At 48.5% G+C, this 13,234-nt stretch overlaps 1 protein-coding gene across 1 annotated transcript in view; it reads right to left on the bottom strand.

Annotated features, from left to right (window-relative positions):
• TRAPPC9 (trafficking protein particle complex subunit 9) overlaps nucleotides 1–13,234 on the bottom strand; it is a 707,343-nt gene that overhangs the window by 357,986 nt on the left and 336,123 nt on the right. Inside the window, exon 20 of the mRNA XM_075352837.1 lies at nucleotides 11,645–11,797. Coding sequence (XP_075208952.1) covers nucleotides 11,645–11,797 — 153 coding nt within the window. The remainder of the gene's footprint in view (nucleotides 1–11,644; nucleotides 11,798–13,234) is intronic.

Raw genomic sequence — 13,234 nt, 5'->3', positions numbered from 1 at the left:
TTACATTACTGATCCTGAGTTACCTCCTGTATTATACTCCAGAGCTGCACTCACTATTCTGCTGGTGCAGTCACTGTGTACATACATTACATTACTGATCCTGAGTTACCTCCTGTATTATACTCCAGAGCTGCACTCACTATTCTGCTGGTGCAGTCACTGTGTACATACATTACATTACTGATCCTGAGTTACCTCCTGTATTATACTCCAGAGCTGCACTCACTATTCTGCTAGTGCAGTCACTGTGTACATACATTACATTACTGATCCTGAGTTACCTCCTGTATTATACTCCAGAGCTGCACTCACTATTCTGCTGGTGCAGTCACTGTGTACATACATTACATTACTGATCCTGAGTTACCTCCTGTATTATACTCCAGAGCTGCACTCACTATTCTGCTGGTGCAGTCACTGTGTACATACATTACATTACTGATCCTGCATTGATCCTTAATACCTGACAACTGAAAAACAGAGTTGTCGGTGTTCACTGTGAGGGATGCAGTCAGTGGCCTCGGCGTCTGCCTCTTTCCAGCCTCGGCGTCTGCCTCTTTCCAGCCTCGGCGTCTGCCTCTTTCCAGCCTCGGCGTCTGCCTCTTTCCAGCCTCGGCGTCTGCCTCTTTCCAGCCTCGGCGTCTGCCTCTTTCCAGCCTCGGCGTCTGCCTCTTTCCAGCCTCGGCGTCTGCCTCTTTCCAGCCTCGGCGTCTGCCTCTTTCCAGCCTCGGCGTCTGCCTCTTTCCAGCCTCGGCGTCTGCCTCTTTCCAGCCTCGGCGTCTGCCTCTTTCACACCTCGGCGTCTGCCACTTTCCAACCTCGGCGTCTGCCTCTTTCACACCTCGGCGTCTGCCACTTTCCAGCCTCGGCGTCTGCCTCTTTCCAGCCTCGGCGTCTGCCTCTTTCCAGCCTCGGCGTCTGCCTCTTTCCAGCCTCGGCGTCTGCCTCTTTCCAGCCTCGGCGTCTGCCTCTTTCCAGCCTCGGCGTGTGCCTCTTTCCAGCCTCGGCATCTGCCTCTTTCCAGCCTCGGCGTGTGCCTCTTTCCAGCCTCGGCGTGTGCCTCTTTCCAGCCTCGGCGTCTGCCTCTTTCCAGCCTCGGCGTCTGCCTCTTTCCAGCCTCGGCGTCTGCCTCTTTCCAGCCTCGGCGTCTGCCTCTTTCCAGCCTCGGCGTCTGCCTCTTTCCAGCCTCGGCGTCTGCCTCTTTCCAGCCTCGGCGTCTGCCTCTTTCCAGCCTCGGCGTCTGCCTCTTTCCAGCCTCGGCGTCTGCCTCTTTCCAGCCTCGGCGTCTGCCTCTTTCCAGCCTCGGCGTCTGCCTCTTTCCAGCCTCGGCGTCTGCCTCTTTCCAGCCTCGGCGTCTGCCTCTTTCCAGCCTCGGCGTCTGCCTCTTTCCAGCCTCGGCGTCTGCCTCTTTCCAGCCTCGGCGTCTGCCTCTTTCCAGCCTCGGCGTCTGCCTCTTTCCAGCCTCGGCGTCTGCCTCTTTCCAGCCTCGGCGTCTGCCTCTTTCCAGCCTCGGCGTCTGCCTCTTTCCAGCCTCGGCGTCTGCCTCTTTCCAGCCTCGGCGTCTGCCTCTTTCCAGCCTCGGCGTCTGCCTCTTTCCAGCCTCGGCGTCTGCCTCTTTCCAGCCTCCATACTCGCAGAGAGGAGCGTCCCTTGTTTCGTATTCCATTCTTATCTTCAAGTTAGCAGATCGTCCCCAGAAGTGAGGTAGCAATCCCTCGCCTTTGCTTCCTCTGTTGCTAATATCATCAGTAACTGGCATTTGCTTTTCTGCGTTACAAATAGACATTTTTCAAACTCCAAACCAATTATTTGCAGAAATAAAAAGCCGCTCTGCTTTCAAGATAATCTCGGCTGCGCACAGCCGAGCAGAGAGCCACATTACCCGATTTAAATGGGGATTTCCACGCGGCCCCTTCTTCATGTTTGTTCTCGAGGACTCCGGATATCAAGGCGCCATTTGAATATTTTAAATGACAAAATTTGCAAAGAAATGTCATTTGTGCACTTTATTTTTTTTCCACTATAATTATAACTCTTCCCAATCAAGATACTGTTTGCCTTAGGACGGTGAGAATTGGTTTTTTTTTTTACATTTGTATATTAGTTTTTTGTTGATCCTACGTCCCCTCCCCAATCACACGGCTCCACCATGAGCGCCACCATTGCTTCAACCGCATTTCTTAAAAATAGATCTATCCTTTCCGACAGCCTCAGATCCAGGTTTGTAACTTGTTGTCCATTCCCTGGTGTCAAATGTAAACTCTCTAGACAAGCAGCGTCACCAAGAAAGATCATAAGACGTAGGGGCGCGTCACTGCATCTCTGCGGGAAGGAGGGACAAGTATTTTACTCTCTACAGAAAGGTGCGGAGCGTCTCTGGTTCTCTGCAAGAAGTGCGAAGGGTGCGTCTGTCTCTCTACAGGAAGTGGGGGCGGGTCTTTGTCTCTGCAGGAAGTGGGGGTCTTTGTCTCTCTACAGGAATGAGGGTGTGTCTTTGTCTCTCTACAGGAAGTGGGGGCGGGTCTTTATTCTCTACAGGAAGTGGAGGCGGGTCTTTGTCTCTCTGCAGGAAGTGGGGGCGGGTCTTTATTCTCTACAGGAAGTGGGGGTGGGTCTTTGTCTCTCTGCAGGAAGTAAGGGCGGGTCCTTGTCGCTGCAGGAAGTGGAGGCGGGTCTTTATTCTCTACAGGAAGTGGAGGCGGGTCTTTATTCTCTACAGGAAGTGGGGGCGGGTCTTTATTCTCTACAGGAAGTGGAGGCGGGTCTTTGTCTCTCTGCAGAAAGTGGGGGCGGGTGTTTATTCTCTACAGGAAGTGGGGGTGGGTCTTTGTCTCTCTGCAGGAAGTAAGGGCGGGTCCTTGTCTCTGCAGGAAGTGGGGGTGGGCCCTTGTCTCTGCAGAAAGTGGAGGCGGGTCCTTGTCTCTCTGCAGGAAGTGGAGGCGGGTCCTTGTCTCTCTGCAGGAAGTGGAGGCGGGTCCTTGTCTCTCTGCAGGAAGTGGAGGCGGGTCCTTGTCTCTCTGCAGGAAGTGGAGGCTGGTCCTTGTCTCTCTGCAGGAAGTGGAGGCGGGTCCTTGTCTCTCTGCAGGAAGTGGAGGCGGGTCCTTGTCTCTCTACAGGAAGTGGGGGAAGGTCTTTGTCTCTCTACAGGAAGTGGGGGCAGGTCTTTGCCTTTCTACAGGAAGTGGGGGCAGGTCTTTGCCTCTCTACAGGAAGTGGGGGCAGGTCTTTGCCTCTCTACAGGAAGTGGGGTGGGTCCTTGTCTCTGCAGGAAGTGGGGGTGTGCCCTTGTCTCTGCAGGAAGTGGAGGCGGGTCCTTGTCTTTCTACAGGAAGTGGGGGCGGGTCTTTGTCTCTGCAGGAAGTGGGGGTGTGCCCTTGTCTCTGCAGGAAGTGGAGGCGGGTCCTTGTCTTTCTACAGGAAGTGGGGGCAGGTCTTTGCCTTTCTACAGGAAGTGGGGGCAGGTCTTTGCCTCTCTACAGGAAGTGGGGGCAGGTCTTTGCCTCTCTACAGGAAGTGGGGTGGGTCCTTGTCTCTGCAGGAAGTGGGGGTGTGCCCTTGTCTCTGCAGGAAGTGGAGGCGGGTCCTTGTCTTTCTACAGGAAGTGGGGGCGGGTCTTTGTCTCTGCAGGAAGTGGGGGTGTGCCCTTGTCTCTGCAGGAAGTGGAGGCGGGTCCTTGTCTTTCTACAGGAAGTGGGGGCAGGTCTTTGTCTCTCTACAGGAAGTGGGGGCAGGTCTTTGCCTCTCTACAGGAAGTGGGGGCAGGTCTTTGCCTCTCTACAGGAAGTGGGGTGGGTCCTTGTCTCTGCAGAAAGTGGAGGCGGGTCCTTGTCTCTCTGCAGGAAGTGGAGGCGGGTCCTTGTCTCTCTGCAGGAAGTGGGGGTGGGTCTTTGTCTCTCTACAGGAAGTGGGGGCAGGTCTTTGTCTCTCTACAGGAAGTGGGGGCAGGTCTTTGCCTCTCTACAGGAAGTGGGGGCAGGTCTTTGCCTCTCTACAGGAAGTGGGGTGGGTCCTTGTCTCTGCAGGAAGTGGGGGTGGGCCCTTGTCTCTGCAGAAAGTGGAGGCGGGTCCTTGTCTCTCTGCAGGAAGTGGAGGCGGGTCCTTGTCTCTCTGCAGGAAGTGGAGGCGGGTCCTTGTCTCTCTGCAGGAAGTGGAGGCGGGTCCTTGTCTCTCTGCAGGAAGTGGAGGCGGGTCCTTGTCTCTCTGCAGGAAGTGGAGGCGGGTCCTTGTCTCTCTGCAGGAAGTGGAGGCGGGTCCTTGTCTCTCTGCAGGAAGTGGAGGCGGGTCCTTGTCTCTCTGCAGGAAGTGGAGGCGGGTCCTTGTCTCTCTACAGGAAGTGGGGGAAGGTCTTTGTCTCTCTACAGGAAGTGGGGGCAGGTCTTTGCCTTTCTACAGGAAGTGGGGGCAGGTCTTTGCCTCTCTACAGGAAGTGGGGGCAGGTCTTTGCCTCTCTACAGGAAGTGGGGTGGGTCCTTGTCTCTGCAGGAAGTGGGGGTGTGCCCTTGTCTCTGCAGGAAGTGGAGGCGGGTCCTTGTCTTTCTACAGGAAGTGGGGGCGGGTCTTTGTCTCTCTACAGGAAGTGGGGGCAGGTCTTTGTCTCTCTACAGGAAGTGGGGGCAGGTCTTTGCCTCTCTACAGGAAGTGGGGGAAGGTATTTGCCTCTCTACAGGAAGTGGGGTGGGTCCTTGTCTCTGCAGAAAGTGGAGGCGGGTCCTTGTCTCTCTGCAGGAAGTGGAGGCGGGTCCTTGTCTCTACAGGAAGTGGGGGCGGGTCTTTGTCTCTCTATAGGAAGTGGGGGCAGGTCTTTGCCTCTCTACAGGAAGTGGGGGCAGGTCTTTGCCTCTCTACAGGAAGTGGGGTGGGTCCTTGTCTCTGCAGGAAGTGGGGGTGTGCCCTTGTCTCTGCAGGAAGTGGAGGCGGGTCTTTGTCTTTCTACAGGAAGTGGGGGCGGGTCTTAGTCTCTCTACAGGAAGTGGGGGCGGGTCTTAGTTGCTCTACAGGAAGTGGGGGCGGGTCTTAGTCGCTCTACAGGAAGTGGGGGCGGGTCTTAGTCGCTCTACAGGAAGTGGGGGCGGGTCTTAGTCACTCTACAGGAAGTGGGGGCGGGTCTTAGTCGCTCTACAGGAAGTGGGGGCGGGTCTTAGTCGCTCTACAGGAAGTGGGGGCGGGTCTTAGTCGCTCTACAGGAAGTGGGGGCGGGTCTTAGTCGCTCTACAGGAAGTGGGGGCGGGTCTTAGTCGCTCTACAGGAAGTGGGGGCGGGTCTTAGTCGCTCTACAGGAAGTGGGGGCAGGTCTTAGTCTCTCTACAGGAAGTGGAAGGCTGGTCTTAGTCTCTCTATACAGGAAGTGGAAGAGGGTCTAAAAGGGAGGGCAGATCTTTGTCTCTCTGCAGGACGTGGTTGAGGGTCTTTGTCTCTCTGCAGGAAGTGGGGGCGGGTCTTTGTCTCTCTGCAGGAAGTGGGGGCGGGTCTTTGTCTCTCTGCAGGAAGTGGGGGCGGGTCTTTGTCTCTCTGCAGGAAGTGGGGGCGGGTCCTTGTCTCTCTGCAGGAAGTGGAGGCGGGTCCTTGTCTCTCTGCAGGAAGTGTAGGCGGGTCCTTGTCTCTCTGCAGGAAGTGGGGTGGGTCTGTGTCTCTCTGCAGGAAGTGGAGGCGGGTCCTTGTCTCTCTGCAGGAAGTGGGGGCGGGTCTTTGTCTCTCTACAGGAAGTGGAGGCGGGTCTTTGCCTCTCTACAGGAAGTAGGAGCTGATGTTTGTCTCTTTAAAAGAAGAGAGGGTGGGTCTTTGTCTCTCTATAAGAAGGTGTTTATCTACAGTAAGTTGGGGGTGAGTTTTTTCCTCTCTACAAGAAGTCAGTTTGGGTCATTGTCTCACTACAAGAAGTGGAAATAGGTCTTTGCCGTTTTGCTCCTGCTCTCCTGTCTGCTAAGCTGCATAAAGGCATAACAGACAGTTTGGGCTTTCACTTCTAGGCATGAAAGCCATTGGACAAGCAAAAGGAAGACATAATAGGGAGGAAGGATGAGGCACTTGGATTACCATGGTGTCTTTCTTTTGCTCATGGGGAGATGCGCTATGACCAGAGGTGCCTGTCAGACACTTATTACCCTCTTCCTACTAGTCTAAAATTCTGTGCCTAAAACTCAGTATAAGGGCAAGAGAAACTGACATGCTGCGAATTGCAAAAAAACACATCACAGCTGGATACACAGCTACACTGCTCAGTACCGCTGTATCCGGTCCTTCATGCTGCACTTGAATCTGATCATGTGCTATATAGAGATAGGAGCACAGGAATCCCTCATGCCTGTGTGTGCTGTGTATGGGAGACATTGGAGCAGCTTGCCTATACCCACTAGCTCAGAGGCAACTGAAAATAAGAGATAGAAGAGTCTGTAGAGGGGAAAACTGGGGAAAAATCCAGGATACAAGTCAAATACTGAACAAAAATAGTGTTATTCCTCGTGTCTACAAACGACAGCTTATTCTGTGAAAAGTCACCTGAAACTACAGGTACGTTTAAAGCATTTCTTTGCTTTGCCTGCATTATTCATTTAAGATTTACCTAAACAAAAAAAGATAAACAGCGTTTGTTTTTCTTGAAGGGGTTAATGAATCTGCTCAGTGTCAAATGTTGAACGATATGGAAATTAATTTCAATGGGACTTTTGCCTTAACTGCAGTCCTGACCGCGGCTGACAACAGAGAGAATAGAACAATGCGCTGCTGCCTATACTGAACTATCAACTGACAGGATGAGATTTTATTATTTTTTTTTTCCCTACTTTAAATCACTCAAAAGGAAAGCGCCGAGGGACGGGGCCAGAGATGCCGGCGCTCCCGAGGGGACCGGCAGGGCAGAGTGAATTGATTAGCGGGTGAATGGAGGACGGGGTGGAGAGGATCAGCGCCTCGCTCTCCCGATGCAATCCAGAGCCTGTTGTTTTATAATAAACCTATCTGATGCGGCAGGGATGTGTTACCAACAGTGCAGACTGATGGAAGACAAGAAAGTTTAATGATACATTGTATATGAAATGGGATTTATCACACGGATAAGTGCTGGAGTGGCACACGGCGGATTCCTGTATCTGTGCCCTAAAAACGCTGCCATATAGAAACAATAAACCGCCTTACCTGCCTCACTTGCTTTACACGGGTCCTGACAAGCTCCACTGCTTCATCAGGAGGAAGATGGTAACACTTTTGCAATATCGCCCTCACAACGGGGACAATTTCCATTGTTGCTTTTTCGTTTGTTTCCTCCCCTTCTTCCCAGAAGTATGAGTTGTACTTTTGAATGACACCATTCATTTTACCGCAGCTTCACTGTTTCATCTTGAGGAACATGTCAACACTTTTGCATTATCGCCCTCACAATGGGGACAATTTCGGTTTTTGCCTTTTCGTTTTGTCCTGACCTTCTTCCTAGAGCCATAGCTTTTTTTTTTTCATCCACATAGCCATATGAGTTGTACTTTTGAATGACACCATTCATTTTACCGCAGCTCTACTGTTTTATCATGAGGAACATTTCAACAGTTTTTGCATTATTTATGTTTTTGCCTTTTTGATTTTTTTCTCCAGTTCTTCCCAAAGCTATATATATTTTTTTCCTTTCATCCACATAGCTGTATGAGTTGTACTTTTGAACGACATCATTCATTTTCTTACAGCTTCACTGTTTCATCATGAGAAACACGGTAACACTTTTTGCATCATCACCTTCCTGACAGGGACAATTTCCGTTTTTGCTTTTTCATTTTTACTCCCCTTCTTCCCACAACCATAGCTTTTTATTATTTTTTTTTATCCATATAGCCGTTTGAGGGTTTGTATTTTGATGGACGAGTTGTACTTTTGAATGACACCATTCATTTTACCACGGCTTTACTGTTTTATCATGAGGAACATGTCAACATTTTTTGCATTAGCGCCCTCATGACGGGGTCAATTTCCGCTTTTGCTTTTTCTCCCTCTTGTTCTACCCAGAGCCATAGCTTTTTTTTTTCTTTTGTTTCATTCATATCGCCATATAAGGGCTTATTTTTTGATGGACGAGTTGTACTTTTGAATGACATCATTAATTTTACCGCAGCTTCACTGTTTCATCATGAGGAACATGTCAACACTTTTGCATTATCGCCCTCACAATGGGAACAATTTCTGTTTTTGCCTTTTCGTTTTGTCCTACCCTTCTTCCTAGAGCCATCGCTTTTTTTTTTCATCCACATAGCCATATGAGTTGTACTTTTGAATGACACCATTCATTTTACCAAAGCTTTACTGTTTCATCATGAGGAACATGTCAACAATTTTGCATTATCGTCTTCACAATGGGGGCCAGTTTCGTTTTTGCTTTTTCAGTTTTTCCTCCCCTTCTTCCCAGAGCCATAGCTTTTTTTAGGTTTCATTCATATAGCCATACGAGGGCTTATTTTTTGATGGACTTTTGAATGACACCATTCATTTTACCAGAGCTTCACTGTTTCATCATGAGGAACATTTCAACATTTTTTGCATTATTTATGTTTTTGCCCTTTCGATTTTTTTCTCCAGTTCTTCCCAAAGCTATATATATATATTTTTCCTTTCATCCACATAGCTGTATGAGTTGTACTTTTGAATGACACCATTCATTTTCTTACAGCTTCACGGTTTCATCATGAGAAACATGGTAACACTTTTTGCATCATCACCTTCATGACAGGGACAATTTCCGTTTTTGCTTTTTCGTTTTTACTCCCCTTCTTCCCACAGCCATAGCTTTTTTATTATTATTTTTTTATCCATATAGCCGTATGAGGGTTTGTATATTGATGGACGAGTTGTACTTTTGAATGACACCATTCATTTTACCGCGGCTTCACTGTTTCATCCTGAGGAACATCTCAAGATTTTTACATTATTGTCCTCATGACGGGGGTAATTTCTGTTTTTGCCTTTTCGTTTTTTCCTCCCCTTCTTCCCAGAGCCATACTTTTTGTTTGTATTTTTTCATCCAAATAGCTATATGATTTGTACTTTTGAATGACACCATTCATTTTACACCTTAGTGTACTGGAAAAAGGTGGAAAAGGCCAAATGGGGAGAAATTATGCAAAAAAAAAAACCCCAAACAATTCTGACTTTTTTGGCGAATTGTTTTTACGGTGTCCATTTTGTGGTAATAATTACGAATATTATTCTACTCATCAGTATGATTACGGCAATAACAAAATGTGTACAGTTTTTTTTTTATTTCAGTGGTAAAAACAAAAAATAAATCTGACGTTTACAGAAAAGAATTTGAGGATTTGTGTCACTATTTTCAATGACCTGTGACTGTTTCATTTTTTGGTCGATCGAGCGTGTGATGATACCATTGGCATGGGTGACAAACAGTCATGTGGTTTCAGGCAATAGAAGGTCACAGTGTTTGGCTGTGCAGAATGCTCACTGACTTTCCATTGTTCCTGCTGTCAGTATTCATTGGTATAGGTAGCTTTCCTCCTGGATTCATCTCTCTCCCTTTTGGACCCAGTGGAGCTCACCTTCCACCCAGCTGCTGGTCATCAGTATTCTCTTGGTGCTTAAATTCCCCTTTCTTCCTGGACTGGTGCTGGTGATATTTTTCAGTTCATTCAACCTCTGGTTGCAAGCAGGTGGCTTGTACTCCTCTGTGGTATTGTTACTCAAACTTTGCTGAACTTCAACCTGAGTCATCTGTTGATAAGTAGTTCATGCTTTTCCCTCTGTGTGTCCTCCATGTGTCTTCTTTAGCGTTTAGGGGGGTTGATGAAGAGCTCATCCCATCCGTTCCCCATTTAGGGTCCAGCACTAGGGATATCTAGGGTCAGGTATCCGGCTCAGTGCATAAATGCAAAACCTATCTAGGGTGGTGAGGGACACCAGGGACCAGCACTAGGGATATCTAGGGTCAGGTATCCGGCTCAGCGCATAAATGCAAAACCTATCTAGGGTGGTGAGGGACACCAGGGACCAGCACTAGGGATATCTAGGGTCAGGTATCCGGCTCAGCGCATAGGTGCGAAACCTATCTATAGTGGTGAGGGACCCCAAAGACCAGCAGCAGGTGTGGTCAGGAATTACCATCTCCCCCTGTTCCCTAGACACAGGGTTTCCCTTCCCTTTTGTAGCTCGCTTGGTACTTCCCTGTACCTAGCATGTTCGTCATTTTGGAATAGATATAATGCTTTGATCGCTTGTTACAGTATTATTTATGGTATTGCAGAGACCAAAAAAATTTTAATTTGCTGTTCTTTAATTTTTTTTTCGTTTACAGTGTTTTACCCATCGGGTTAATTATTTTAATAATTTGATAGATAGGACTTTTCTTAATGAGGTGACACCACATATTTTTATTTTTAATGGGGCAAAATGGGGGTGATTTGAACTTTTATCATGTTTTTAAATTTGTTTCATATTTTTTAAAACTTTTTTTGCTTTTTTTTTTTTAATAGTCTCCTTAGGGGATTTGAAGCTATGACCATTTGATTGATTATGCCATGTACAGCAATATCACAGCATTGCTATATACAACAGAAATCACAGTCTCCTTTGAAGCCCGGCCTCAGGCAGATTTCAGGGGAGCGATGTAATGAGAAGCACAAAGGTCTTCTGCCGACCCCCCAACTGTCATAGCAACTTATTGGTGACCGGAGATCACGGCACGGGCACACCGATGGGCACTTAAAATTGCGCGCCCCCATGTGGCATGTGTAAATTGCCGCTGTCAGAGTTTGATAGCGGGATTAAACAGGTTAAAATTGCAGACGGCGTTCTGTTCCACCCACGATTGTTAGCAGCAGGTTCTGGCTGTAAAACACAGGGATCACCTGACGAATATGGGGCGATCAGCCTGTGACCCCGCATATGCATGGCGCATGTCGTATACGGGTTGTCTTTTCTTTTGATAAAAGTCTGCAGCCACTCTGACATCAAATTTCTTAATCCTGACAGTGTGTGGTGTGCGCACTGTCAGAATTTTCCGGTAATGCCCGAGAGAGCAGGAAGTCACATGACCTTAACGATGTAATTTACATACATGCTCGGACTCTCGAAATTCGCTTGTGCAGAGAAAAGCCAAGCACGTCTAGTCAGGTTGTGGCTGGAAGTATGTACATCGCATACTTGCGGTCATCTAGCCTCCAATAATACCGGTAAATCCTGACAGTGTGTGCACCGCACACTGGCAGGATTTGGAATTTTGCAGTCACACAGAGTACCATCAGACTTTTGCTTCAAGCCTGGACAACCCCTTTAATGCATCTAATATGAGAATGGAAATTCAGTCTCAAAGTAGTAGCACCAGGGCCCAACACAGCCACATGGCCCACACCGGTACCAGAAAGGTAAGAGTGGACCATTACCTTGCTAGTTAAAATGCATGTCATGTCCATGGGATTTTTTTTTTTTTTGTCAAGGACAAAACAAATTTTTAATGGTAACATCCATAGTTGCAAAAAATGTTTAATTGCTTTGGTGCATTCAAAATAATAAAAAAAAATAAAATAAAATTGCAAAAAGTGTAAAAATATAATGGTTTTGCATCTACATCTCCTCTGCAGACCAATGTGTCTCCATGTAAGAGAACATTTTGGTCAAAATCGTAACCCAGTGTGATACCTCTGATCTAGGAAAGGATATGATCTTCCAGCGGATGTCCAGCTTGTTGTTGATCTCCATGCCCTTGGCTTGCTGACGCTCTTCTTCTACCTCTTTCTGGTTGGCAAACTGCGTGTTGTCTTCCAAGGGCTCCGAGATATTCTCAAAGTTGAACTTGTCCACCTGGATGGCCATCCTGAGGAGAAACACGGGACAAAATGTGGTCAGGAAGACACCGAGATGTAAATACGATTAACTTTTTTGAGTTTTCAGTAACTTTTTATTTGTTCCGGAAAACAACAAGTGACAAAAAGACGTAACAAGAGTGATCCAAGGCGTGGATTTTTGATGACTCTTCCCACCCAACCCACTGCTTTGCATCTTTTGGCTAAGGCGCAGCTTTTTGCCACCTCTTCCCACCCAACCCACTGATTTGCATCTTTTGACTACGGCGCGGCTTTTTGCCACCTCTTCCCACCCAACCCACTGCTTTGCATCTTTTGGCTACGGCACGACTTTTTGCCACCCCTTCCCACCCCACTGCTTTGCATCTTTTGACTACGGCACGACTTTTTGCCACCTCTTCCCACCAAACCCACTGCTTTGCATCTTTTGGCTAAGGCGCAGCTTTTTGCCACCTCTTCCCACCAAACCCACTGCTTTGCATCTTTTGGCTACGGTGCGGCTTTTTGCCACCTCTTCCCACCCAACCCACTGCTTTCCATCTTTTGGCTACGGCGCTGCTTTTTGCCACCTCTTCCAACCCAACCCACTGCTTTCCATCTTTTGGCTACGGCGCTGCTTTTTGCCACCTCTTCCCACCCAACCCACTGCTTTCCATCTCTTGGCTACGGCGCTGCTTTTTGCCACCTCTTCCCACCCAACCCACTGCTTTCCATCTTTTGGCTACGGCGCGACTTTTTGCCACCTCTTCCCTCCAAACCCACTGCTTTGCATCTTTTGGCTACGGTGCGGCTTTTTGCCACCTCTTCCCACCTAACCCACTGCTTTGCATCTTTTGGCTACGGTGCGGCTTTTTGCCACCTCTTCCCACCCAACCCACTGCTTTCCATCTTTTGGCTACGGCGCTGCTTTTTGCCACCTCTTCCCACCCAACCCACTACTTTCCATCTTTTGGCTACGGCGCAACTTTTTGCCACCTCTTCCCACCTAACCCACTGCTTTGCATCTTTTGGCTATGGTGTGGCTTTTTGCCACCTCTTCCGACCCAACCCACTGCTTTGCATCTTTTGGCTACGGCGCGGCTTTTTGCCACCTCTTCCGACCCAACCCACTGCTTTGCATCTTTTGGCTACGGCACAGCTTTTTGCCACCTCTTCCAACCCAACCCACTGTCTTCCATCTTTTGGCTACCAAACTATATTTACTCCTCACCCCAGGAAGAACATCTTTATCTACCGGATACCACATTACGACTGCTGGACCTCTTGACCACATTTCTTTCCCCATCTCTAGACTATGCCCTTCCCGATACATTTGAGCGACTTAAGAGTTTTTTAGATTTACTCTTGCCCAACGCAAATGCATCTACACTCTCCCCTATAATGGCCCATTGCTCGACCACCCAAAGTTATACATGGATTAAAGCATTTAAAGGGGTTGTCCAACAGTA

This window comes from Anomaloglossus baeobatrachus, chromosome 6 (assembly GCF_048569485.1).
Source record: "Anomaloglossus baeobatrachus isolate aAnoBae1 chromosome 6, aAnoBae1.hap1, whole genome shotgun sequence".
NCBI lineage: Eukaryota > Metazoa > Chordata > Amphibia > Anura > Aromobatidae > Anomaloglossus > Anomaloglossus baeobatrachus.
The sequence above is the reverse complement of the archived record's forward strand: the minus strand, read 5'-3'. Positions and strand labels throughout refer to the sequence as shown.